Source organism: Macaca thibetana, chromosome 4 (assembly GCF_024542745.1).
Source record: "Macaca thibetana thibetana isolate TM-01 chromosome 4, ASM2454274v1, whole genome shotgun sequence".
NCBI classification, from domain to species: domain Eukaryota; kingdom Metazoa; phylum Chordata; class Mammalia; order Primates; family Cercopithecidae; genus Macaca; species Macaca thibetana.
In genome coordinates, this window is record NC_065581.1 from 168486574 (window position 1) to 168514133 (window position 27560).

At 42.1% G+C, this 27560-nt stretch overlaps 1 protein-coding gene across 3 annotated transcripts in view; it reads left to right on the forward strand.

Annotated features, from left to right (window-relative positions):
• The window catches only part of FAM120B (family with sequence similarity 120B), an 84886-nt gene that overhangs the window by 3072 nt on the left and 54254 nt on the right, over positions 1-27560 (forward strand). For all 3 annotated transcript variants that reach the window (XM_050787122.1, XM_050787123.1, XM_050787124.1), the window contains exons 2-4: positions 7523-9169; positions 13083-13263; positions 22170-22271. In XM_050787122.1, the coding sequence (XP_050643079.1) occupies positions 7544-9169; positions 13083-13263; positions 22170-22271 (1909 nt within the window). In that variant the 5' untranslated portion in view covers positions 7523-7543. The remainder of the gene's footprint in view (positions 1-7522; positions 9170-13082; positions 13264-22169; positions 22272-27560) is intronic.

The following is a 27560-nucleotide window of genomic DNA, read 5'->3' on the forward strand; positions in this document are numbered from 1 at the left end:
TTGGGAATCCCTAAAGTGTATTATTTCCTGTGTTCTTAAATGGAATGTACTGAATGTGATGTAAACTTTCCTCAGTGATCTCAAGTGACCATTTAAAATATAATTTGTTGTGATGTGAACAGTAATGTTGTTAGGTTTATTGAGGCATATACAGCTATTTCCTGTGGGGGTTTTTGCATCTTTCCAGTTTTTAAAGTTTTCTGTCCTCTATTTCATTGAGTCAGCTGTTAGCACTTCTAACTGCTGTCAGTTTTCCTGCCCAAAGTTTCTGTATTTTTCTCTATTATGGGTTTAGGAGCTAATTGTTAGAACTGATTCGAAAAGTCGTCTGTAGATGATAATAAGAGCCTAAATAAGTGTCTTCTGAATAAGTTGTTTATGCTGCAAGAGCCTCCAAGGGGTTTTGTAGAGCGCAGTGTGGGTAGGAAAGGCTAAGGGCACCAGAATTCTGGGTTGCTGGGAGAAGCCAGAGAGTCTCCTTAATTCCCCATCCTCCTCTTAGGACCCACCGATAGGCTAGTGACTGGGAATAACGTGGGAAGGAGAGATCTCGGGTAAGGACACATCCCACAGGGTGGCTCTGTGGTGAGGCCTTTGCCCCACTGGCAGCACACAGCAATGACCAGATCACTAACCTACAGCAGTGCTAAGTGAGGGTTGTGGCCTAGTGAAAGGCAGCTGGGCTGTGGAGTCAGGTGGATTCAAATCCTGGCCTCCTTGTTAATTACTGCTTGTGGCCTCAGGCAGGTGATTTCACCTGACACAAAGTTTGCTGCCTCCCCAAAGTGACTCCTGCCTTCTTTGCTGCTAGAATGTGTCTTTGACTTAAGAGGCTGCACAAAACTGATAATGTGCTCTAATCTGGGCCAGTGGGACTAGAGGGGCTGCCATGGGACTTTTGGAGTAGACTGCACACAGTTAACAGTTAGGTATATTTTGATATGTGTGTTACAGCCCTCACCCAAAACTCTCTGCTTCTTAGAGGACTCCGAGTCTTTGCTTGCCTCCTTCCTCAGGGTTCATGGTCTTAGCTGGGAATCTTGTCTTATTCATTGCTGTATCCACGGCTCCTAACACAGGCCTTGGAGCACAGTAAATCCTGAATGAGTATTTATGAGTGAATGTGGGAATGTGGTTGTGTTTAGATCTCATGTTCTTAGTGTGTCTGTGGGGGGATAGAAGAGGGTCTCTCTGCCCTTCTTTTTCTTCTGTGATAGGAAGTGGCCCTGCATCCCACTAGCCTTGGGATTCTCCCAGAATAGGGAGGGAGAGTGGATGCTGAACAGCCATAGCACCTGGTTCACGATGGACCATCTGACTCCAGACTTGCCTGCCTCCACCCATCCCCGGAACATAGGCAGAGCAGTGTTTCTGAAACGCACTTGCTTGAGTCCTTAGTGACATATCATTTCCCTTCGGATGAAGCGTAGACATTTTAGCATGGTTTGCTAGGCCTTTCACTCACCTGGCCCCAACTCCTCCAGCAGTATCTCATCTCTTCATCTTCCCCTAAAATAGGTTCTAGACATACTGAAGGTGGCGTTTGTTTTTTTTTTTCCATTTCTATACTTGAACAAATTTATACAGTTGCAAGTTACATTAAACTACTTAATAGAGCAGATGTTTTAAGCACCTAATAATTTGAAAAAAGATACCTTATAGACCTTTAAAATATTTCCTCCATGTTGCTCATGCCTTCCTCTGGCCACACCTGCCTGTCTTCAGGCCTTCCCTTTACCCTCTCCTCAGGGGATTGTCTTAGAGCCCTAAACGAGGTTGGCTTTCCCTGCTGAAAATTCCCCAACACTCTTACCTTCTCAGTCCTACACTTGTGTCCAAGAGACTGTTGACTGCTGGAGGGCAGGGACCTCATCTGTCTTGTTCATAGCTCAGTGACTACTCCAATGTCTGACATAAAGGTGCTTGCTAAATGAGTAAACCAAATTTATTTTCAAATAAAATTACCTGATATTGTTGAAGAGAGCTGAATATTCATGTTACAAGTGGGTCTATTCTTGATACAGTGCTTCTGGAGAAAAACTGCCAATGTGTGCCTATGCCATGAGTCAGCAGCTTCCTGTCTGAGATACTAAGGAAATGATGAGAGATCTCTAAGATTTATATGCAAGGATGCATTTCACATTCTTAGTTATGGCGTGCAAAGTTGGAAATAATCCAGGTGTTCTCCAGTGGAGTTAGAGAACTCACGTCCATGTTGTACATCTGTTATGCATGACACTGTGGGAGAATAGTAACATTATGAGTTGGGAATGTATAATAAATTGGACACAAAAACAGATTATGAAAGTATAATCTCAATTTTTAGAAGCAGTGAATAGTAGAAAAAGGCTGAAATATGTAAAATGTTTAAAAATTTTTTCTTGTGTTTTCTCTGAATTTTCTGCAAATGGTTCATTTTTTGATCATTTTTTTTACAAACATATATTTCCCAATATTAAAAAGTAATCTAGCTTATAAAAATTATAAATACAATAAAACCTTACTAAAATTTATGTCTTTGTTTTAAAATTTGTGATAATTTAAGAATTTTGACATGTTGGACAGATTTTACTAAACTTTAGGCAATTGATAAACATGTTTGATGAACAAATTTATAATTATAAATAAAATTGTACCACAATTTCACTGTTGCTAAGTGGCAGTTAGAATCTGGACTGTTGCATTTTATTCTGGAACTTTTCCTTTTATCAACAAAACTCTGCCCATCATTCTCCCACTTCCCCTGTGACATCAGCTGGCGCCAGTGGTCATGGCCTGACTGTTCTGAGGTATCCTCCAGGGCACCCTGAGTCTACACATCTATTCCTAGAAATTTTAAAGTACATAATAGCTATAGGCTTTCTTTGAGGTGCCGATGTTGAAATTCTGGCCTTTGTTCAAACAGTAGGAAGATTTTACTCAAGACTGTTGCAGTGAAGGAGAGAGATCTGACTCCACTCTGAACACGGTGAGGACAGCTGGGGATTTACAACCAACGAGCAGAGTGAGGGTGAGGGGTGGGCATTTCTGAGGGAAGACATCAGGGACAGGGAAATTCTTGCTGAAGGCAGGCCAGGGTGGCCAGATATCAAAGGTGGGTTCTCTCTAAACTGAGCAGGATTCTTGCTAAAAGCCCCAGATTGAGGCCTGGTAGAGAAGAGGGCTCAAGGCCCTAGCAAAAGTGTGGTGAAGGTGAGAATCTTTATCGGTGGTTGGAAATTCTTGCAAAGCTCAGCAGTTTAATGACCCTTGTATGGAGATCCTCTGAAGCATCAAGACCAACTTAACTGGCACCCACCCTTATTTATTCACCTGGTTGTTTGTGCATTCATAAATTATAAACCTTCAGCAGATGCTGTCCTTTGTGCTGGCGAGGGATAACTATTAATCTCTTGGGGTTTTTGGTGCCTGTTCTCACCCAACTGGTGTTCGAGACGTCCCTATGAGTTTCACTTTTTAGGCGGGGGAGGAGAGGAGAGAAGAAACAACAGACCTCAGATGTTCCACAGCAAGCCATGGGGGGACATCACTGGGAGAGCCTGGACCCAGGCTTAGCCAGAAGTTACCATTGAAAGAAAAATTACTTTGTACTTGGAAACAAAACAAGAAAAAAGAAGACTTCGTGTTTTGTATTGTCATACTGGGCTGTTGTTTCAGACTAACCCAAGATTATTTAATTTTCTAACAGATTTACCTCTGTTTGGCTTTGCTGCTTACTCTCCATTAGAGTACAGACATTGTGGGGTTATGTGCTAGTTTGTAGATTAGAGATGTAAATTATTTCTGTGCAAAGATTACGGTTTTATTGTCTCCAGCTTACCTTGCTTATTCCAGTGGGCCTTTGGTGATGGACTGTGTGAGCCTGAGCTCCTCTAGTGCTCTGATCCAGCTTCCCTGTCTCTTAAGTGCCCTTGCTCATTACTACTTGCCTGAGTTACACTTCTAGCTTTCTACAGTCATGCTTTGACATGGCTTAGATGCTGGGAGTGTGTTAAGGTGGTTATAGCAGCCGGGTATTGGTTGTCCTGCAGAGGCTGCTGTCTAGATGGGGAGTTGCCCTTGGGCTGTCCATAAGTCCCAGTCCCTCATCCCTGTGTCTAGAGTGACGCCAGACGAGTCGTCCTCACTGTGTGTGTGTCCATCAATGTCAGGCAGTTTCGTTTTTGCTGAGCACATTGCTCTTAACCTCAAGTGTCTGTAAGCTGAAAGATTATAGTAAAGGAGCTTCTGGACTTCTCTTTCCACTTTCCACTTCCCCGTTTACTGGTAACCCAATACGCTGGAACTGGTCTGGCTGTCAGGAGAATGAGCCAGCCCCAGGAACGAGGCAGCCTCCAGCTGTACCTTACGCCTGCTGCAGCTCCTTACTAGGATTTGTTGATGCTTTGTTTCCCAAATCTTTTGTAAGCTGCTTGAGGGCAGTGATTCTACTTTGCACTGCTTCTTTGGCGATAATTGAAGTCTGTAACTTACTGATTCCTGATTTATCTTTATATACTGTCCTTGGATTAATTCATTTATTCATTCAAATACTGGGCCTGTCCCATGCAGATGCTGTGCCAGGTGCTGGGATAAGACAGGATGGTGAGGCCCACCTTAAAGGGAGTGATCCCCAAAGGGTCCCAGGCCGTATTTAGGGCAATTAGACTCCTCCCTAATGAGAAATAACTTCTGTTTTCTTTCTAAACAATGATTACCTAGATAATGAAAATTTCTTATATAATTTGCAGATAGAATGACTTTTATATACACATATTATTTTCCCCAGTCATCCTATAATAACCACCTTTAGAGAATGAAAAGCCTCCATATATAGTCTTAGCAATGAAAGGCTTAAAAAAGAAAAAATTTAGAGACATATCCATGGAATTTTCCATACCTTTTTATACATTTTATTCCCTACATCACTAATTGCATTGATTAATGGATGTTGTGAGTATTATAGCACTTTGAAGATACTGAAATACTGGAAGACATCCTCTAATATCACAAGTTCCCAAAACCTTTACTATCCCACTTTTTCTTGGTGAATACTGTAGAGGAGCATATTGTAGTGTCACACTCGAACTCATGATTTAAACTGTGAGAAATTGGTCCTGTGTGTCTTGAGCAGTCCAACCCGCAACTCTGGGAACTGCCTGGCCCAAGAGCCCCACTGGCTGCTGGCTTCTGACCACAGTGGGCGTGCAGTGAACCCTAGGACCTGGCTCGCAGTCAGATTCAGTCCTCTGCTTTGACTGTATTCAAATGCTGTTCCTTTTTTTTCCTTTTTGCTGTCCAGGGCCTCTCCTGGGCCCGCAGCAGCCAGCACAGAGCTTGGTGAGAGAAGTGGGGCCTTCCCTCACAGCATAGAAATCAAGTCACACTCGAGATTTGTGAGGCTTATCTGTAGCCAGCTCATCAGCCGCAAACCATGCAAGCCCTGTTTAAATTAAAGCCAGGCATACAGCAGTCGTCTAGAGCTGATGAAATCTAAGCCTTCTTTTAAAATCCATTTTGACCAATCTTCTTTGTATTCTTGTATTTCCTTTCCAACGCCTGTCCCCTGTTACTCTGTTGGAATAACAAATGAAAAAGAATACCCTTTTTCAGAAATAAGAGTGTAACCTTCCTGTACATAGGGTCCATCCCGTAGAACCTCCTTACAGTTGACATAATCACATATGAAGCCCACTTTCCACTTCAAAAACTCAAATACCTTGGCTGTGTTTCCAAGATAAACTCTTTACAAATCACATCACTGTAGTGATTTTGGTGTAGATGTATGAATGTATCCCATTATATTTAATAGCTTTATGAGCAAGACTTTTCTAAATGTCAACATAAAATGTGTGTTATTTATGTTCACCCAATTTTTGCATATTTTCATTATGCAATTAATGAAAATCCCGTTAATGTGGCTATTAAACGGATACCTTCAAATTCTGCCGTTAGGGGCTAGAGCCCATTAAAAATCAGTAAATTCTGGTTGGGCACAGTGGCTCATGTCTGTAATCTCAGCACTTTGGGAGGCTGAGGTAGGAGGATCACTTGAGTTCGAGAGTTTGAGACCAGCCTGGACAACACAACATAGTGAGATCTTGTCTCTGCTAAAATTAAAAAAAAAAATCATCCAGGTGTGGTGGCAGCTGAGACAAGAGGATGGCTTGAACTGGTAGGTTGAGGCTGCAGTGAACTGTGATCACACCACTGCACTCCAGATGAGGCAACAGAGTGAGACCTGGTCTAAAAAAAAAAAATCAGTACATTCTTAAAAGATAGTCTTATGAGGATGCCTTTTCTCAACCTGACAATTTATAGTTTCTTCATTTGTAGAATAAAGCGGATAATACTTACATGTCAGGGTCACCCTAAAGATTAGAATGTCTGTGTAAAGTGCTCACCTCTGCCTGGCAGCTGGGAAATACCCTGAACATGAGAGATACCCATGCGCTTAGTCACCTGGTGCCTGCTGCCTTCAGCCTGTCGAGGAGGGGCGTCGTTGGTTTTGTGTTGCTGTTTGCATATTAAGAATTTTTTGTTGTGTTTTATCAAAGGACATAAAGCCTGCATTAATCTTAAAGAAAACTGTAGTGGAAAAAGCATAGATCATAAAGAATGTCAGCATGGAGTTTTTCTGACCATTGACGCCCATCATTGCCTACTTGAAGAACGCCTTTTATAACGTCATATACAATATTGTGCTCGTACCTTTTCCAGATTCCAAATTGTAACTGTAAACTACTTTGTATCTGTTTTTAAATTTCCAAATGGGCAGTTTCTCTGCAAAGTCAGTCACTATCTCAGATACTACAACATTAGGCATAGTGAATTTTATGTGACTTTCTTAACACCTTTATTCAGGTGTATGTGACACATGTTTGCAGTATACAGTTTGGTAAGTTTTAACATACACATATACTTGTAAAACCATGACCACTAAGTGGTGAATGTATCTGTCACCCCCAAAAAGTGTACCCTTGGTAATCCTTCCCTCCACCGTCTGTCCCCATCCCAGGCAACCGCTGACCTGCTTTCTGTCCCTAGGGGTTAGCCTAACTCTTCATGAACTAGAATTTTATGTAAGTCGAGTCATAGTGTGTACTCTTTTTGTCTGACTTCTTTTACTCAGAAAAATTATCTTGAGAATCATCCATGTGGTATTTCAATTTATGTTTTAGATTTTTGACAGTAACTTCTGAGTCCCTAGGTGAGAAATACTACTACTTTGAAAACTTAACCTCTTTCTGAATTTTATCAAGAAATACCTTGAATAATAATCTTAGTGAAAACATTAAAAGACTGCTGCACTCTCTTGTCCTTGTGAAAGCCCAGCTCAAGTAATTAACTTATACTTCGGTGAAGTTCCTCATATGTTTGAATTGAGAACTCTTCAGGCTCCTAACCAGCGTATCGTGTTACCTCAGAGACAAGAATGTTTTTGGAAACAGAGTGTAAATATTAACTACTATGTTTGCTTTGAAAGGTGCCATACGTCTAATGATAATGCCATAATTACTGATTAATTTATTTTTCTTTCCAGATCCTTTCCCGGAGTTCAGTTATGGGTGTGAGAGGTTTGCAAGGATTTGTGGGAAGTACCTGTCCACATATATGTACAGTAGTAAATTTCAAAGAACTGGCAGAGCACCACCGAAGCAAGTATCCTGGATGTACCCCTACCATTGTGGTTGATGCCATGTGTTGTCTCAGATACTGGTATACTCCAGAGTCTTGGATCTGCGGTGGCCAGTGGCGAGAATACTTTTCTGCTTTGCGAGATTTTGTTAAAACTTTTACGGCGGTTGGGATCAAGTTGATATTCTTCTTTGATGGCATGGTGGAGCAGGATAAGAGAGATGAATGGGTGAAACGAAGGCTCAAGAACAATAGGGAGATATCCAGGATTTTTCATTACATCAAGTCACACAAGGAGCAGCCAGGCAGAAATATGTTTTTCATCCCCTCAGGGCTAGCTGTGTTTACACGATTTGCTCTAAAGACACTGGGCCAGGAAACTTTGTGTTCCTTACAGGAAGCAGATTATGAGGTAGCTTCCTATGGCCTCCAGCATAACTGCCTTGGGATTCTAGGGGAAGACACTGATTACCTAATCTATGACACTTGTCCCTACTTTTCAATTAGCGAGCTCTGCCTCGAGAGCCTGGACACTGTCATGCTCTGCAGAGAGAAGCTCTGTGAGAGTCTGGGCCTCCATGTAGCCGACCTTCCTCTTCTGGCCTGCCTCCTTGGCAACGACATCATCCCAGAGGGCATGTTTGAAAGCTTTAGGTACAAATGCTTATCATCCTATACCTCTGTAAAAGAGAACTTTGACAAAAAAGGTAACATCATATTAGCTGTGTCAGACCATATATCGAAAGTTCTTCACTTGTATCAAGGTGAGAGAAAATTAGAAGAGTTATTACCTCTGGGACCAAACAAAGCTCTTTTTTATAAAGGAATGGCATCTTATCTTTTACCAGGACAGAAATCTCCATGGTTTTTCCAAAAACCCAAAGGTGTAATAACTTTGGACAAACAAGTAATATCCATGAGTTCGGACCCTGAGTCCAGGGAAGAAGTTCCCATGTGTTCAGACCCTGAATCCAAGCAAGAAGTTCACATGTGTTCAGACCCTGAACCCAGGCAAGAAGTTCCCATGTGTACAGGCCCTGAATCCAGGCAAGAAGTTCCCATGTGTTCAGACCCTGAACCCAGGCAAGAAGTTCCCATGTGTACAGGCCCTGAATCCAGGCAAGAAGTTCCCATGTGTACAGACTCTGAACCCAGGCAAGAAGTTCCCATGTGTACAGGCCCTGAATCCAGGCAAGAAGTTCCCATGTGTACAGGCCCTGAACCCAGGCAAGAAGTTCCCATGTGTACAGGCCCTCAGTCCGGGCAAGAAGTTTTAATATGGACAGACCCTGAATCTAGGCAAGAAATTTTGTGTACAGGCCATGAATCCAAACAGGAAGTTCCCATATGTACAGATCCTATATCCAAGCAAGAAGACTCCATGTGTACACACCCTGAAATCAATCAAAAATTACCTGTAGCAACAGATTTTGAATTTAAGCTAGAAGCTCTCATGTGTACAAACCCTGAAATTAAACAAGAAGACCCCACGAATGTGGGGCCTGAAATAAAGCAACAAGTAACCATGGTTTCAGACACAGAAATCTTAAAGGTATGTGGATCTGCCCAGCCAGTATGCCATGATTGAAAATACACCCACTGACGGATTTGTTGGTGAAGATCTATTACTGCCTTGGTGTTTGGCCACTGTGAGAGGATGCACAACAGGAGTCTATAAGGCTTGTTAGGAAGTGTGACATTATATGTGTGAAAACTCATAACCAGTGTTGGATACTATCACATGAATGTTACAGAAAAGTGCTGTAAGAATACAAGAGAGAAAGAGAACTTTGTGGGTTAAAGTACAGGGAGAAGGCTGGGTGCAGTGGCTCACGCCTATAATCCCAGCACTTTGGGAGGCCAAAGCAGGTGGATCACCTGAGGTCAGGAGTTCAAGACCAGCCTGACCCATATAGTGAAACCCCATCTCTACTACAAATACAAAAATCAGCTGGGCATGGTGGCACACACATGTGATCCCAGCTACTCGGGAGGCGGAGGTTGCAGTGTGCTGAGATCATGCCATTTGCATTCTAGCCTGGACAATGAGAGCAAAACTCTGTCACAAAAATAAATAAAGTACAGGGAAAAATTCCCCAAAGAGGTAGAACTGGAGCCAGACCTTAATGAGGCAGGCAAAGTATGCATTGAATAAGCAAATACTTGGGAGTTGTGGAAGTACTAAAGGTGTAGGTTTCGAATCTGCATCACTCGGGGGCACAGGGAGAAAGGCCAGGCTGGAGCGTGGGGTTTGGAGAAAAAAAATGGGAAAAGGTAGACAAAGCCAAATTGGGAAGGTTATTAAATGCCTCATGAGGAATTTGGACTTAATTCTGAAAGTATTATAGCACCTTTGAAGATTTTTGAAGGGGGCCACTACGTATGAGGTTCTGTGGTAGGTGCATTAGGTAACTTTTCTCATTAGATCTTCTCAACAGCCCTGTGAGATAGACTTATCCTTGTTTTACAGAAGAGGTCTGTGTCCACATGAATGTCTCAAAGGTACCTCAGCAAGTTCTAAACCAAACTTAACTATCTTAACCACACACCTTTCCTTGTTCCCGGTGCTGTGAACGCCACCATCTTTCATCTAGTTACAACTACATAGATCTGTAAGGAAGCTCCTGCCCCAACTCTGATGCAGAACTCAGGCCTGGACAGCAGCTGAGCAGCTGTGTGATGAGACCTGGAGGGCAGTGATGTGAACCTGCCAACCAACCAGCATTCGATTTTTGTAAGCAGGTATATTGATGTGATCAGATTTTTGGTTTTAGAAACATTACAGTGCAGTGAGTGGAGTTAAAGTGGCCATTGCAGAAACTCAGGTAAAATACAAAAGAGCTAGAATTAGGAAAATGGCAGTGGAAATAGGAAGAAACAATCAAGAAATGTTTCAGAAGTGAAACTAATAAATAAGCCTTGCTGTGGAGGTGAAGTTCCTCCTGGAGCACCAGGGATGGTAGATGCTGTTAATCTAAGGAAGGAGGAGGAAAGGTTTGACAGGGAGAAGAAGGTTAAGTGGGTTATATTTTAGTTGAGTAGATAGCACCTCCAACACATGTTCTCATAGTGAAATATGGGCCTAAAGTTCTATTACTGGCAAGAGACAGGCATCTGGGAGTTACCCTATTTTATGTGTAAAGTAAAAGATGATGTGGGATGGAGACTAAGGGACACTCCACTGAGAGATCTGGAGTGAGCAGAGGAGGAAAAATAAGGAGGGGATAATCCCCACAAAAGTCCAAGGGGGCAGGTTTCGCGAAGGAGAAAAGAAACAGGAGTATCACATGCTACAGAGGTAAAGAAGTGAAATAGGACTAGACATAGGCACTTGGGTCAGTCATGAGGAGGTCCTGGTGGCCTCCAAGAGTTACTGCAGCACAGGGTTGGGAGTGGAGGCAAAGCCATCGGGGGTTTGGCAGTGTAAGAGCCTTTGTTGGGGAAGGCGGGGTCAAGGAGAGTCCTCACAGGAAGGGAGTGCCTGGGCAAAGTGGTGGGTTGAGTTGTTCACATGGATTTAACTTAATTGTATCTTTGGAAACAGTTTTGAAGTTTCTTACATTGCCCTTACACTTTCTCTATAAAAAATTTTTTGCAGTGTCATCTTCCAACCCTAATAGGCAACTAAAATTCCAACATGTATTTCAACTATATCAACTATACATAGTCACCCTGGAAAAATGCTCAGGTAGAAAGGCTGTGGGCACAGCAGTTACACTGGGTACGCACATAACCATAGCCATATATCTGTGTCTTCTCTATGTCAGCATTTTGGAAGATCAGTTGAGTGTTTGTTTCTTTGAGACAGGGTCTCACTGTCACCCAGGTTGCAGTGCAGTGGCAAGATATCCTCTGCCTCCCAGGTTCAAGCAATTCTCCTACCTCAGCCTCCTGAGTAGCTGGGACTATAGGCGTGCTCCACCGCGACCAGCTAATTTTTGTATTTTTTAGTAGAGATGAGTTTCGCCATGTTGCCCAGGCTGGCCTTGAACTCCTGACCTCAAGTGATCTACCTGCCTCGACCTCCCAAAGTGCTGGGATTATAGGCATGAGCCACCATGCCTGGCTGGCTAGTCTTATAATCCTATAGAACATGCATTGGCAGTGAGCTGCAAGCCACACCTCAGGACAAGTGTTTTTCTTATATTGACTCATTTAATCCTCACAATAGTCCTGGGAGCCGGGCACTTTTTTATTAAACCCATTTTCTTTAGGAAGAAGGTAAGGAACAGATTAAGACTGAAGCCTAGGAATAATGAATCAACATAACTAGGACTGTTTAAGTACATATAAATGAGACACTTAGGATTCAGAGTTTCTGGTATCCAGGTTATCCTAGCATCACATTTTAATGCCTTTAGTAGTAGACTGGATTTAAATTTTGAATAGTAACCTAGATGAACTTATTCTTACAGTAATAATGTTCTTCACTGGAAGGTAAAACCTATATATTTAGGCTATGATAGACCTTCTGATTTTAACTACTTATTTAATGAGAAAGTGGAATTAATTTAAATCTTGTATCTCAGCACCTACCATGAGCCAGCACTGTCTTGACATTACAGAGGAGAAGCACCTGTGCCTGGCATGTGGTTTTCACTCATGAAGCAATTTCTGAACAAATGAGTGAATGAATACAGTACGGCTTCTAATGCTAAGCAGCTTACAGCTTAATAAGGGAGGCAGACCAGACAGCTGTGTTACAGGGAAAATAGGATACGAGCTCCATAAGGCAAGCTGGAGGTTGGTCCTGTCTAAGGGAGGAGGAGAGGGTGACATCAGCGAACCTTAAAGGGAAAGAGGATTGTAAAGTGGGAGGCTGGGAAAGAGTGGAAGAGAGATTCTGGGTAGGGTAAGTTCTTATGGGGCACAAGTGAAGGTAGAAGAAGATTGAGTACTCTTGAGGAACAATGAAGATGTTCTGTTGAGACTGGATTATGGCCATTTCTATGAGGGTGAAATGGTGTACAAGGCTAGAAAAAGGAGATTGAGGCTTCATAGTGGGACCTCGAATGTTATGCGAAGGATTTGTGGTAGCCTTTCAAATGTTTTGAGTACATTTGAAAGGGTAGCAAAGTTTTCAAAGACAGTGTGGCAATGGTGTGAAGGATGGGTTGGAAAGGAGAGAAACTGGGCTAGGGGATTAAGACCCTTTCATAGCAATACTGGTGAGAAGTAGTGAACACCCGGTTACTGGGAGGGTATCCAGGAGACAGAACAGTGAAATACTGCAGAAGACGTAGACGTTTGGAGAGAGGCGGAGGAGGGGGAATAGAAAGTTTGAAATTGGTAGTCCGAAGGAAAGAGAACATGGCAACTTGATGTCATGAATTTCAGTGTCAATTACATTTCTGAGGGCCTTAAAAAACTGCCGTATGATGAAAGGCATTGACTTTGTCTATTTGATTTGAAGGTTACTGTCTTGTTTTTAAGGAGAAATCCAGTTGTATTTAAATTTCAAACAGATTGCTAGAACACATCACGTCCAAGCAGAGAGCTACCTGGTGTACAACATCATGAGCAGTGGAGAGATTGAATGCAGCAACACCCTGGAAGATGAGCTTGACCAGGCCTTACCCAGCCAGGCCTTCATTTACCGTCCCATCCGACAGCGGGTCTACTCACTCTTACTGGAGGACTGTCAAGGTGAGGATTGGTTGGCCCCTCTTAGGAAAGGTTCTGTTTGGAGTTGAATTCTGAGAAACTGGCCACATGAAATAGAGTGCATTCTTTCAGGACATGGAGACAATTAAATAGGTTTTATTTCCCTGTCAAATCTGTAATTGAGAATACCACTGACATCTATAAAAAACTAAGTGTAAGTGCCATTTGACATCTATATCTAATTAGCAGGCAGTTGATCAGTATGTGTTAAAAGAATGCATGATTTCTATAAAGTGTCATATTTTTATGCCTTAAAAGGATTTATGCTTTTTTAAAAAATGTGAAAACTCTTTCCTGCTGTAGGGGAGAGTAGGATATACTTATTATTAGAAGAAAACAGTGTCTACTTAGTCTTCCCTCAAAATGTGATTTTTATAAAATAATTTTACAGAATCTCGTATGTCATGTTTTTAAATACAAACAATTTTCCTTTGGTGTTTTTGTAATTAAATTTGTGTTTTTCTCATCTATATTTCCATTATGTGCTTAGCAACAAGAGTAGAGAGTGGACCGTCAATCACCCAAACAGTGAAAATGAGGAATTTTAACCCCAAGGAGAAAGTTAGTGAAGGTCCCATAACTCACCGTTTGGAATAGTTTTGGGGAGAATCAGGAGTGTGGAAGAACACTTCATATTAGAAACCAGAGATGCTGAATGCATTTAGTGACCTCCTATTTCAGTAAGGCCTTGTTTTTTTAAACAGAGACCTTTGACAGGTACTTTACAGTCTGATTTGAGAGTGTGTTGATAAGAAACATGGTCTACACACTATTACCAGGATGAGAGAGAGAAGGAGTAGAATACCGGTGAAAGTGGTCCATTTGCCTAAACGTCATTATTTCCAAACGTGTCAATATTAACCTTACTCTGTTGTTCCAGAAAGTGAACATTTACATGATCTAAAAGTGCTGATAGAATCATCAGATGGAAAAGTCATCATTATTATTTTTGGATGATGGGGCTCAGGGGTAGTGGGGTTATTTAATCCAGCTTTTGTTAGGTTCCTGTAGCACCACCCAGCGTGCACTGCTTTCTCCCATACATACTGCGAGAGTTTACCCCTGTGGCCTAAGGAAGCGGACAGAAGAAAGATGTTTAAGCTGATTTAATAACGGACTCTGGAGCCAAATGTTACTTAAATCATTTTTTTTTATTATTATACTTTAAGTTCTAGGGTACATGTGCACAATGTGCAGGTTTGTTACATATGTATACATGTGCCATGTTGGTGTGCTGCACCTGTTAACTCGTCAGCACCCTTCGACTCGTCATTTACATCAGGTATAACTCCCAGTGCCATCCCCCCCCTCCTCCCCTCTCCCCACAATAGGCCCCGGTACGTGATGTTCCACTTCCCATGTCCAAGTGATCTCAATGTTCAATTCCCACCTATGAGTGAGAATATGCGGTGTTTGGTTTTCTGTTCTTGCGATAGTTTGCTGAGAATGATGGTTTCCAGCTGCATTCATGTCCCTACAAAGGACATGAACTCATCCTTTTTTATGGCTGCATAGTATTCCATGGTGTATATGTGCCACATTTTCTTAATCCAGTCTGTCACTGATGGACATTTGGGTTGATTCCAAGTCTTTGCTATTGTGAATAGTGCCTCAATAAACATACGTGTGCATGTGTCTTTATAGCAGCATGATTTATAATCCTTTGGGTATATACCCAGTAATGGGATGGCTGGGTCATATAGTAATGGGATGGCTGGGTCATATGGTACTTCTAGTTCTAGATCCTTGAGGAATCGCCATACTGTTTTCCATAATGGTTGAACTAGTTTACAATCCCACCAACAGTGTAAAAGTGTTCCTATTTCTCCACATCCTCTCCAGCACCTGTTGTTTCCTGACTTTTTAATGATTGCCATTCTAACTGGTGTGAGATGGTATCTCATTGTGGTTTTGATTTGCTTTTCTCTGATGGCCAGTGATGATGAGCATTTTTTCATGTGTCTGTTGGCTGTATGAATGTCTTCTTTTGAGAAATGTCTGTTCATATCCTTTGCCCACTTTTTGATGGGGTTGTTTGTTTTTTTCTTGTAAATTTGTTTGAGTTCTTTGTAGGTTCTGGATATTAGCCCTTTGTCAGATGAGTAGATTGCAAAAATGTTCTCCCATTCTGTAGGTTGCCTGTTCACTCTGATGGTAGTTTCTTTTGCTGTGCAGAAGCTCTTTAGTTTAATTAGATCCCATTTGTCAATTTTGGCTTTTGCTGCCGTTGCTTTTGGTGTTTTAGACATGAAGTCCTTGCCCATGCCTATGTCCTGAATGGTATTACCTAGGTTTTCTTCTAGGGTTTTTATGGTATTAGGTCTAACATTTAAGTCTCTAATCCATCTTGAATTAATTTTCATATAAGGAGTAAGGAAAGGATCCAGTTTCAGCTTTCTGCTTATGGCTAGCCAATTTTCCCAGCACCATTTATTAAATAGGGAATCCTTTCCCCATTTCTTGTTTTTGTCAGGTTTGTCAAAGATTAGATGGCTGTAGATGTGTGGTATTATTTCTGAGGACTCTGTTCTGTTCCATTGGTCTATATCTCTGTTTTGGTACCAGTACCATGCTGTTTTGGTTACTGTGGCCTTGTAGTGTAGTTTGAAGTCAGGTAGCATGATGCCTCCAGCTTTGTTCTTTTGACTTAGGATTGTCTTGGCAATGCGGGATCTTTTTTGGTTCCATATGAACTTTAAGGCGGTTTTTTCCAATTCTGTGAAGAAAGTCATTGGTAGCTTGATGGGGATGGCATTGAATCTATAAATTACTTTGGGCAGTATGGCCATTTTCACAATATTGATTCTTCCTATCCATGAGCATGGAATGTTCTTCCATTTGTTTGTGTCCTCTTTTATTTCACTGAGCAGTGGTTTGTAGTTCTCCTTGAAGAGGTCCTTTACATCCCTTGTAAGTTGGATTCCTAGGTATTTTATTCTCTTTGAAGCTATTGTGAATGGGAGTTCATTCATGATTTGGCTCTCTGTTTGTCTGTTACTGGTGTATAAGAATGCTTGTGATTTTTGCACATATTTAAATCATTTTTTAAAATTTCTTTTTCTTAGGTGCTCTCCACCCACATTCTTTCTTAACATGGATATTTGCACATTGACTCTAATGATGGAAAAAAGAGATCTTCCTCATGAAAACGTTTTTACATTAAATCACAATATTGGAGTTATTTTCAGACTCTTTCATTAAATTAAACTATGTAAACTTCACTAACCTAAATTTCATACTTTGTTAATGTAATGTATTTACGACCAAGTGGATAACTTTATTAGATAACCACATAAACAGGAAAAAACATTCACATTGAACTTGTCTTCATGGTTAATATTTAGTTCTTTCTCCCTCAACTTTTTGGCTTTCTACGTGAAGTTTACATTATTAATATGTGAAAATAAAATGCTGTTTTTGCTGTTTTATATATGATGATAATGAACTGTACTCTATGTTATGTGTTTGACTTAGTTTATGATCCCATTTGTATTTGAAAATGTGTATTTTACAGTTGTGGAGTAGAGTGTTCTGTAGAAGTCAGTAGTGCTAATAAGGTTATTCAAGTCTTTTACTGAGTTTCTGTCTACTTGTTCTTAGTTCCTGAGAGAAAACAGTTAAAAACTCCAGCTCTTACTGTGGATTTGTTTATTTATTCCTTCTGTTCTGTCAGTTTTTGCTGTAGGTATTTTGAAACTGTTGTTAGGTGCATATATACTGAGGACTGTTATGTTTCTTAATGAATCAACCCTTTTAATAGGAGAGTTCACTTTTAAAAACATGGTAATACTCCTTGTCCTAAAGTTGTCTTCGTTTTATTGTAATATAGTCACTCCAGTATTCTTACTATTAATGTTTGCATGATGTGTTTTTTTCTATCCTTTTACTTTTAAACTATTTCTTAACATTTAAAGTGCATCTGTTTTAAAGACGGCACGTCCAGTGTCACAGTCTCTTTCTTTTAATTGGAATGTTCACACTGAATGTAACTTCTGGCGTAATTAGGGCTCACTCTTCCATTTTACTCTTTGTTCTTTTTCCCCCCACCTTATTTTCTCATTTTCTTACTTCTTTTGGATTAGTTTAATAATTTTTAGTATTGTGTTGTTGTGCACTCATTTGGATTACTAGATTTACCATTTAAAAAAAAAAAAGTGGTTGGCTGAACGTGGTAGCTCATGCCTGTAATCTCAGCACTTTGGGAGGCTGAGGTGGGCAGATCACCTGAGGTCAGGAGTTTGAGACCAGGCTGGCCAACATGGTGAAACCCTGTCTCTACTAAAAACATAAAAATTAGCTGGGCGTGTTGGCAGGCGCCTGTAATCCCAGCTACTCGGGAGGCTAAGGTAGGAGAATTGCTTGAGCCCAGGAGGCAGAGGTTGCAGTGAGCCAAGGTCATGCCATTGCACTCCAGCCTGGGGACAAGAGCGAGACTTAGTCTCAAAAGAAAAAAAAAAAAGTGGTTGATCTGGGGGTCTGTTAGATTGGCACAAAAGTAATTGCAGTTTTTGCAATTACTTTTAATATCTTTAACATCACCGTTTACTATCGAATAATATACCATGTTACTTGCAATATAAAAACCTTATAACTGTGTATTTTCATTTTCCCCAACATTTTTGCTATTGTTGTTTTATGTCTTATACATATATATATATTTTAAATTTGAAATAATTACAAATTCACAGGAAGTTGCAAGAATAGTACATAGATTCCCATGTACCCTTCACTCAGATTCCTCCAAAGATGACATCTACTATAACTGTGGTGTAATATCAAAGCCAGAAATTTAACATCAGGTACAGTGCTAACCAAACTGCAGACCTTATTCACTTGTGCCGTTTTTTACATGCATGCAGTTATGTGTGTGGGTGTGTAGGTCCGTGCAAAGATCCTGCAACCACCACCACAGCCAAGATACGGAACTGGTTTGTTAGCACTCCCTCCATATGCCCCTATGTCCTGGCAATCTTTCTTCCCCCCATTCCTGTCCTCTGGCAACTGTTAGTCTGTTTTTCATCTCTATGTTCTTGTTCATTTGAGAATGTTATATAAATAGCAGCATACAGTATGTAACCAATATGTAACGTTTGGAGATTATGCGTATGTTTTAAACCCTATAATACATGATTTTAACACTTTTAAATTGGGGTTGGCACACTTTTTCTGTGAAGGGTCAGATAATAATAAATATTATAGGTTTTGAGGGCTCCCTCCACAGTCCCTGTCACAACTACCCAATCCTGCTATTGTAGTGCAAGAACAACCAGAGACAACATGTGCAGGAATGAGTGTGGCTGTGTGCCAGGAAGCCTTTATTCAATGTTCCCATGTGACAGAACTTGAATTTTATTTTATTGATTGATTTATTTTTCAGAGACAGAGTCTCACTCTGTTGCCCAGGCTGGAGTGCAGTGGCACCATCACAGTTCACTGCAGCCTTCAGCTCCAAGGCTGAAGGGGTCCTCTTGCCTCAGCCTCTTGAGTAACTGAGATGACAGTCATGCGCCACCACACCCAGCTAATTAAAAAAAAATTTTTTTTGAAGAGATAGGATCTCGCTGTGTTACCTAGGCTGGTCTCAAACTCCTGACCTCAAGCGCTCCTCCCACCTCAACATCCCAAAGTGTTGGGATTACAGATGCAAGTTACCGCACCAGGCCAAAACTTGAATTTTAGAAAGTATAATTCTCAGGAGTCACAAAATATTCTTAAAAACATTTTTTTCCAACTATTAAAAAAATATGAAAAACATTATTAGTTTTCAGACTGTATAAAAGCAGGCAGATTTGATCCATGGGCTGGTAGTTTGCCAATACCCACTTTAAATTATAGACTTTATACACACTGCACACACAGGCTGCTCTCGTGAGTCCATGAGTGAGTGGGGAGTGAGTGGGAAGCCAGGACATGACCATACACGGCTGTAGGCTTTATACACACTGCACACGCAGGCTGCTTTGGTGAGGCTGGTGAGCGAGTGGAGAGTGAATGGGAAAGCCAGGACATGATCGTACACTGCTGTAGACTTTATACACACTGCACACACGGGCTGCTCTCGTGAGTCCATGAGCGAGTGGGGAGTGTGTGGGAAGCCAGGACATGACCATACACGGCTGTAGGCTTTATACACACTGCACACACGGGCTGCTCTGATGAGTCCGCTGGGTGAGCGAATGGAGAGTGAATGGGAAGGCCAGGACATGATCGTACACTGCTGTAGGCTTTATACACACTGCACACGTGGCTGCTCCAGTGACTCCAGTGAGTGAGTGGAGAGTGAATGGGAAGCCAGGACACGACCATACACTGCTGTAGGCTTTATACATACTGCACACTTAGGGCTATCATACATTCATAAAAAATATTTCTTTCCTCAACAATAAATTAACCTTACTCTAACTTTTTTACTTTATAAACTTAAATTTATTTAACTTTTTGACTCTTTTGTAATTAACACCTAACTTAAAATACAAATACATTATACAACTGGACAAAAAATTCTTTACGTCATTGTATAAGCCTTTTTCTATTGGAAAATTTTTTAACTCTACCTCCTGAATTCATACTTTAGAAATTTTTAATTTTTTTAAACTTCTTTGTTAAAAACTCAGACAGAAGCACACAAATTTAGTCTAGGACTCCACGGGGTCAGGATCCTCAAGGCGTCACCAGGAATGTGTATGCAGTCCGTCACTAACCGGATTATTGTTATGCCCTGCGGGACTGTATTTCATCTTTGTTTGGGGGGGTACAGTTTTGCTGCATATAGAATTTTAGGTAGTTCTGTATTTTCTCCTGGCTTGTGTACTTTCTTATGAGACAACAAGGCTCATCTTTATCATTGTTCCCCATGTGTATCATGGCTTTTTTTCCTCTGGCTGTCTTTACAATTCCTCTCCTGTTTGCTGGATTTTAAGTAAGGTTCACTCTGCTCCCTTCATGGGATTCTTGAGCTTCCTAAATCTATGGGTTGATATTTCCTATCAAATTTGGAAGAGATGAGCATTTTTAAAATAAGATTTTGTCTTTCTCAGTCTCTTTTGCCTCTTCCTCTGGGCCATTTATTGACTTCCTCCCACAGGGTCCACATAGTTTTGCTTACTTTCACGTCTAGCGTTTTTTGATTGGATGCTAGAACATTTTGGATACTAAGAAGAGTGTTGAGTTTTGTTCTGTCAGGCAGTTGCTCTGCCTGCTCCTTCCGAGACTTACCTTTAAACTTTATTAGGCTGTGTCCGTTGTGGCTTTCACTTTACCGCTAGCACAGGCCTACTCCTAAGACAGGGCCTCCCGGGCTGTCACCAGAGTGCCCGAGGTGTAGGACGAGGCCTCTTCATGTTTGCTGGTGGTGGACACTCCGCTGTCTTCAAGCCCCGTGCAAGCTCCATTGGTTGGTCAGCCCCAGGACCTTGCCTGGCTTCTCTGAGTCTTACCCTAAACCTGACAGCTCTCTCTTCAGCCGGAGGCTAAAGAGCACTTGGGTCTGCACGCTGCCCTGCTCTCTGGTGCTCTGTCCTGCAGATCGTGGCCTCAGTAGTCTTGATCTCCAGTCTCTGTGTCCTCATGTGAGGACTACCTCCCTCACTAGGATACAATCTGGACAGTGCCTGTGGGCAGAAAATTGGCGTGATAGAGGGTTGTTTCCCTTCTGCCTGGGATAACAATCTGGCCCCACCCATCGTCCATCACATGAATGCAGTCACTAGAACCCTTTCTTCAGTTCTGGTGTTGACGGCAGGAAGGCAGGTCGGTGGCTCTGCCCATTCGCAAGCGCCCACCACCACGGTCCCCTGCCCAGTGGCTCCATCACAGCCACCGCCACGGTCCCCTGCTCAGTAACTCTCCATCACAGCCACCACCACGGTCCCCTGCCCAGTGGCTCCATCACAGCCACCGCCACGGTCCCCTGCTCAGCAACTCTCCTTCATCACAGCCACCGCCACGGTCCTGTGGCATCACAGGTGCTGATAATGCCGAGTGCAAAGTCCAGTGCTGGAGTGATTCATGTTCCTTTTTTGCTGACTTTTTTTTTCTTAGAAGGTTTTGAGGTGTTCTCTTTATCCTGTGTTTAGCAAATCTCTGTTGTCTCAGTTCTCTCCTAGAACTGCTGTGAAATGCAGGTGGGGCTCCCTGGATTGATACTCTCTTTCTTCATCTTTGATTCCTGTTTTTGTCTTTTTCTTCTACTTTAAGGGAACATCTCTCCACTTCATTTCTCAGCTCTTTTATAGAAAAGTGCCCCCTCTTCTTCTCTTCATCGAGGCCTGCTTCCCCCAGCCCTAGATCCAGCCCACCGCCTCTCTCTGCCCCGCATCGAAGCCCTCTGCCCAACTTGACCAGCTGTCTGACTGATGATCATGTTTGTGCTGGAATGTCTGGCATCTAGGGACACCACCTCTTCTTCCCTTCCCCTGTAAGCACCTGCTCTCTGCTGACCTCCTCCCTTTAGAGTTCCTCAGCTACACCCACTGTCTTCTTTACCTGGTCTTGCTTTAAAGAACTGTATCCGTGTTGACTGTCAAATTCCAGTAGTTTTCTTTATGTGTTTTCTGGAACAGTGTGAGGGGGTTAGGGAGGAAGGACATGGTAGGAGTCATTAACATGGTAAACTCTCTCTCCCATATTATTGTTTACTTACCCAGATTATCTTGAGGATTTTGTCGGTTCCACAGAGTATGGTTCTTGATGGAGTGAACAGGTTACCTTCAGATTGGAGGATAAGAAATTAATTGTTGGATAACTAAGGTTACTTAGTCACCTTGGATTTGAGAGCTCACCTATTTATGGACTTTGAATTGGCCACCTGGGCAGAGCTGGGTCTGTGACACTGTGAGCTTGGCGACGCGTGCTCTTGCACATCTACTGACCCAACTCTTTTTCTTCAGATGTTGCCAGCACCTGCCCGGCTGTCAAGGAGTGGTTTGTATATCCTGGGAATCCACTGAGGCACCCGGACCTCGTCAGGCCACTGCAGATGACTGTTCCAGGTACAGACAGCCTTTCTTTAAATGAACCACAGATCTTTCCATTCTATGATAAAAGTCTAAGAATGGATCAGTTATGGAAAGCATCTTTTACCAGAACTGCACAAATACTAGTTTTTATTTAAACTCTTGGCTCATGATTAATGTATTCATCTAATAAAGTCCTAAAATAATGGAAGGAAGATGCTGTGGCAGGTTTACCCTGGACCATCTGCGGCGGTGCTCTGCCTCTTTCTCCACCACCCTGGTCCAGGTCCACAGCAGTGGGGAGAGAAAAGAGACAGAAGGATGGCCGTGGTCAGGGCATGTTGCTGCCACAGCCCCAGTGCCTGACATCTAGTTGTTGCTTGGTAGACGTCCATGAAGTTTAGCAGGATAGATTCTTGATATTCTGCTGGAATCAACAATCTTATCTTTTCCCCACCACTGAAAGTATATTTTGATGAGTTCTGGAACCAGAAAGAGAAGATAAAGGAGGGTTATTTTAACTGGAAAAAAGGTTATATTTTCATGAGTAGTATCTTAAAACTTAATGAGAGGTAAGGAAAAACAAAGTTCACCTACAGATTAGCTGAAGTATATCCAAAGAACAGCCTTTCTTTCTGTGAGTTCGTAGTATCTGAAACAGGTCAGGAATGTACAAGTGTCGGGGTAGGGTTCTACATACAAACAGTTAAGGAAGAGGAGGCTAAGCTTCAGAGTTTATTTTTAGTGGCTCACATCATTGTTTCACAGAACAAATATTTTCCCACAGTTTTGCTATTCCATTTTCATATACATTCAATTCTCTGGTGTTGCTATTATTCTCTATCACATGAACCTGTAATTTACCAAGTATGGATCTGAGCACTATAAATGGTTTTTAAATACATGGAATTGTATTGAGAGAGAAGTTAAGAAAAGCTATTGTAGGGAGTGCTTATTCTGTTAATCAATCAATCGTAGACTAAAACCTTAAAAGTACTTATCACAGAAACATAATTAAAATGCATTGACATTTGTTTTTATGTTAAGCAGCATTTTTTTAAAGGATAGCCAAAATAATTTTCCAAAAATGTTTTATTATATATGTAATTTTCATCTTATAGTATCTTTCCAAATATAATATGGAAAATGACTATTACATCGCTCTCCATTGTTTGAATTAAAGAGAACATTTGACTATTCGTTATTGTGTCAAGAGTTAATTTTAAGGGCCACTCTATATAATGTTTTATTAAATTCCAGAAATTGTGTATTAGAGAGACTACTTCAGAGCTTGTGAAAACATCCTCTGTTGCACTCTGGGAGTGGGAAAGCGTGTGTGTAGCACCGTGGACCACACGTTGGGTTCTCTTCTGGAAGGAACTCCAGAAGCCTGTGCCGTACACGGAGGGCCACGTCTCAGACACACTCATTTCCACAGCTATTACTCTAGAAATTGGATTTGAACTTTCACACGGAGGGCCATGTCTCAAACACACTCATTTCCACAGCTGTTACTCTGGACATAGGATTTGAACTTTCACACGGAGGGCCACGTCTCAGACACACTCATTTCCACAGCTGTTACTCTAGAAATTGGATTTGAACTTTCACACGGAGGGCCACGTCTCAAACACTCATTTCCACAGCTATTACTCTAGAAATTGGATTTGAACTTTCACACGGAGGGCCACGTCTCAGACACACTCATTTCCACAGCTGTTACTCTAGAAATTGGATTTGAACTTTCACACGGATGGCCACGTCTCAGACACACTCATTTCCACAGCTGTTACTCTAGAAATTGGATTTGAACTTTCACACGGAGGGCCACGTCTCAGACACACTCATTTCCACAGCTGTTACTCTAGAAATTGGATTTGAACTTTCACACGGAGGGCCACGTCTCAGACACACTCATTTCCACAGCTGTTACTCTAGAAATTGGATTTGAACTTTCACACGGAGGGCCACGTCTCAGACACACTCATTTCCACAGCTGTTACTCTAGAAATTGGATTTGAACTTTCACACGGAGGGCCACGTCTCAGACACACTCATTTCCACAGCTGTTACTCTAGAAATTGGATTTGAACTTTCACACGGATGGCCACGTCTCAGACACACTCATTTCCACAGCTGTTACTCTAGAAATTGGATTTGAACTTTCACACGGAGGGCCACGTCTCAGACACACTCATTTCCACAGCTGTTACTCTAGAAATTGGATTTGAACTTTCACACGGAGGGCCACGTCTCAGACACACTCATTTCCACAGCTGTTACTCTAGAAATTGGATTTGAACTTTCACACGGAGGGCCACGTCTCAGACACACTCATTTCCACAGCTGTTACTCTAGAAATTGGATTTGAACTTTCACACGGAGGGCCACGTCTCAGACACACTCATTTCCACAGCTGTTACTCTAGAAATTGGATTTGAACTTTCACACGGAGGGCCACGTCTCAGACACACTCATTTCCACAGCTGTTACTCTAGAAATTGGATTTGAACTTTCACACGGAGGGCCACGTCTCAGACACACTCATTTCCACAGCTGTTACTCTAGAAATTGGATTTGAACTTTCACACGGAGGGCCACGTCTCAGACACACTCATTTCCACAGCTGTTACTCTAGAAATTGGATTTGAACTTTCACACGGAGGGCCACGTCTCAGACACACTCATTTCCACAGTTGTTACTCTGGACGTAGGATTTGAATTTTTACACGGAGGGCCACGTTTCAAACACACTCTTTTCCACAGCTGTTACTCTAGAAATTGGATTTGAACTTTCACATGGAGGGCCACGTCTCATACACACTCATTTCCACAGCTATTACTCTAGAAATTGGATTTGAACTTTCACACGGAGGGCCACGTCTCAGACACACTCATTTCCACAGCTGTTACTCTGGACGTAGGATTTGAATTTTTACACGGAGGGCCACGTTTCAAACACACTCTTTTCCACAGCTATTACTGTAGAAATTGGATTTGAACTTTTACACGGAGGGCCACGTCTCAGACACACTCATTTCCACAGCTGTTGCTCTAGAAATTGGATTTGAACTTTTACACGGAGGGCTACGTCTCAGACACACTCATTTCCACAGCTGTTACTCTGGACGTAGGATTTGAACTTTTACACGGAGGGCCACGTCTCAGACACACTCATTTCCACAGCTGTTACTATGGACATAGGATTTGAACTTTCACACAGAGGGCCACGTCTCAAACACACTCATTTCCACAGCTGTTGCTCTAGAAATTGGATATTTGAATTTTTACACGGAGGGCCACGTCTCGGACACACTCATTTCCACAGCTGTTATGCTGGACATAGGATTTGAACTTTTACACGGAGGGCCACGTCTCAGACACACTCATTTCCACAGCTGTTACTCTGGACGTAGGATTTGAGCTTTTACACGGAGGGCCACGTCTCAGACACACTCATTTCCACAGCTGTTACTCTGGACGTAGGATTTGAGCTTTTACACGGAGGGCCACGTCTCAGACCCACTCATTTCCACAGCTGTTACTCTGGACGTAGGATTTGAACTTTTACACGGAGGGCCACGTCTCAGACACACTCATTTCCACAGCTGTTACTCTGGACGTAGGATTTGAATTTTTACATGGAGGGCCACGTCTCAGACACACTCTTTTTCACAGCTATTACTCTAGAAATTGGATTTGAACTTTTACACGGAGGGCCACATCTCTGACACACTCATTTCCACAGCTGTTACTCTGGACATAGGATTTGAACTTTTACACGGAGGGCCACGTCTCAAACACACTGGTTTCCACAACTATTACTGAATTTTTATTCCAGGTTATTTCAATGGATGACTCTTTATTTACACTTGCATTAGCGATAATTAAAAATAGACTATTTTAAATTTAAAATGCTTTTCAGTATCTATGAGGAATATTGCCAAATGATTTTAAACGAAAATGGAAAACAGAGCAACCAATTTCCTGTCACAAGTATTCACAGAATACAAGATACGATTAAAAACAGTGAGATCAGCCGGGCGGGGTGGGGGTCACGCCTGTAATCCCAGCACTTTGGGAGGCCATGGCAGGTGGGTCACCTGAGGTCAGGAGTTTGAGACCAGCCTGGCCAATATGGTGAAACCCCGTCTCTACTAAAAATACAAAAATTAGCCGGGTGTGGTGGCAGGCACCTGTAATCTCAGCTACTCAGTAGGCTGAGGCAGGAGAATTGCTGGAACCCTGGAGGCGGAGGTTGCAGTGAGCTGAGATCATGCCATTGCACTCCGGCCCGGGCGACAACAGCAAGACTCCGTCTCAAAAAAAAAAGTGAGATCCTGCCGATGGGCCCTCCTCTTCCACCTGTCAGGAAAACCTGCAAAAGGTTCTTGTCGCACCATTAGAGCCGGTTTTTCCCAAATGACACCCATACCTGATTTTCGTTGTTCTTCTAAGACAGTTTTAATTAGGGTAATCTCATGAGTGCTACATTTTCAGTGACTTTTTCAATATAGTGGCCCATGTTCTTTTTCTTTTTTAAAGGCTTTTTCCTCTGACAGCACGTGTGATTTAATGTTGGCTTTCCTGAATTGTAGAAATAAAAGGAAATCACAAGTATTTTTCAACAAAGTGGAAGTGCAGGAAAAAACTATAGAAATTAGTTAAAAATTAGGAAGGGGAAATAATCAAAATTAACCAGCCAGGGAGCAGAAAAAGAAATCTCATTCCTGGGTGCTATGGTTTGAATGTTTGTAACCCCCCCACCCCGCCCCCTGCGGAATTCCTGTGTTGAAAACTTAATCACTAATGTGATGGTATTTGGAGTTGGGCCTTTGGGAGGGAAAGAGGTGATTAGATGCGATTCCTGCCCTTATAAAAGAGGCCCCTTGTTCGGTCTGAAGGTGCCGTGTGCTGTCTGTGAACCAGGAAGCAGGGCCTCACCAGAAACCAACCATGCTGGCACCTTGATCTTGGACTTCCAGCCTCCAGAAATTTTCTGCTGTTACAAGCTACTTCATTTATGGTGTTTTCCGTAGCATCTCAGATGGACCAAGACACTGGTTTGTTTTATTCAGGGAGCTTATTTACATGTGTGTATTTCTGTGGGCCTCATCTTTTTTTTTTTTTTTTTTTTTTTTTTTTTGAGACAGAGTCTCGCTCTGTTGCCCAGACTGGAGTGCAGTGGCACAATCTCAGCTCACTGCAACCTCCGCGTCCTGAGTAGCTGGGACTACAGGCACATGCCACCACACCCTAATTTTTGTATTTTTAGTAGAGACTGGCGTTTCGCCTTCTTGGCCAGGCTGGTGTCAAATTCCTGGC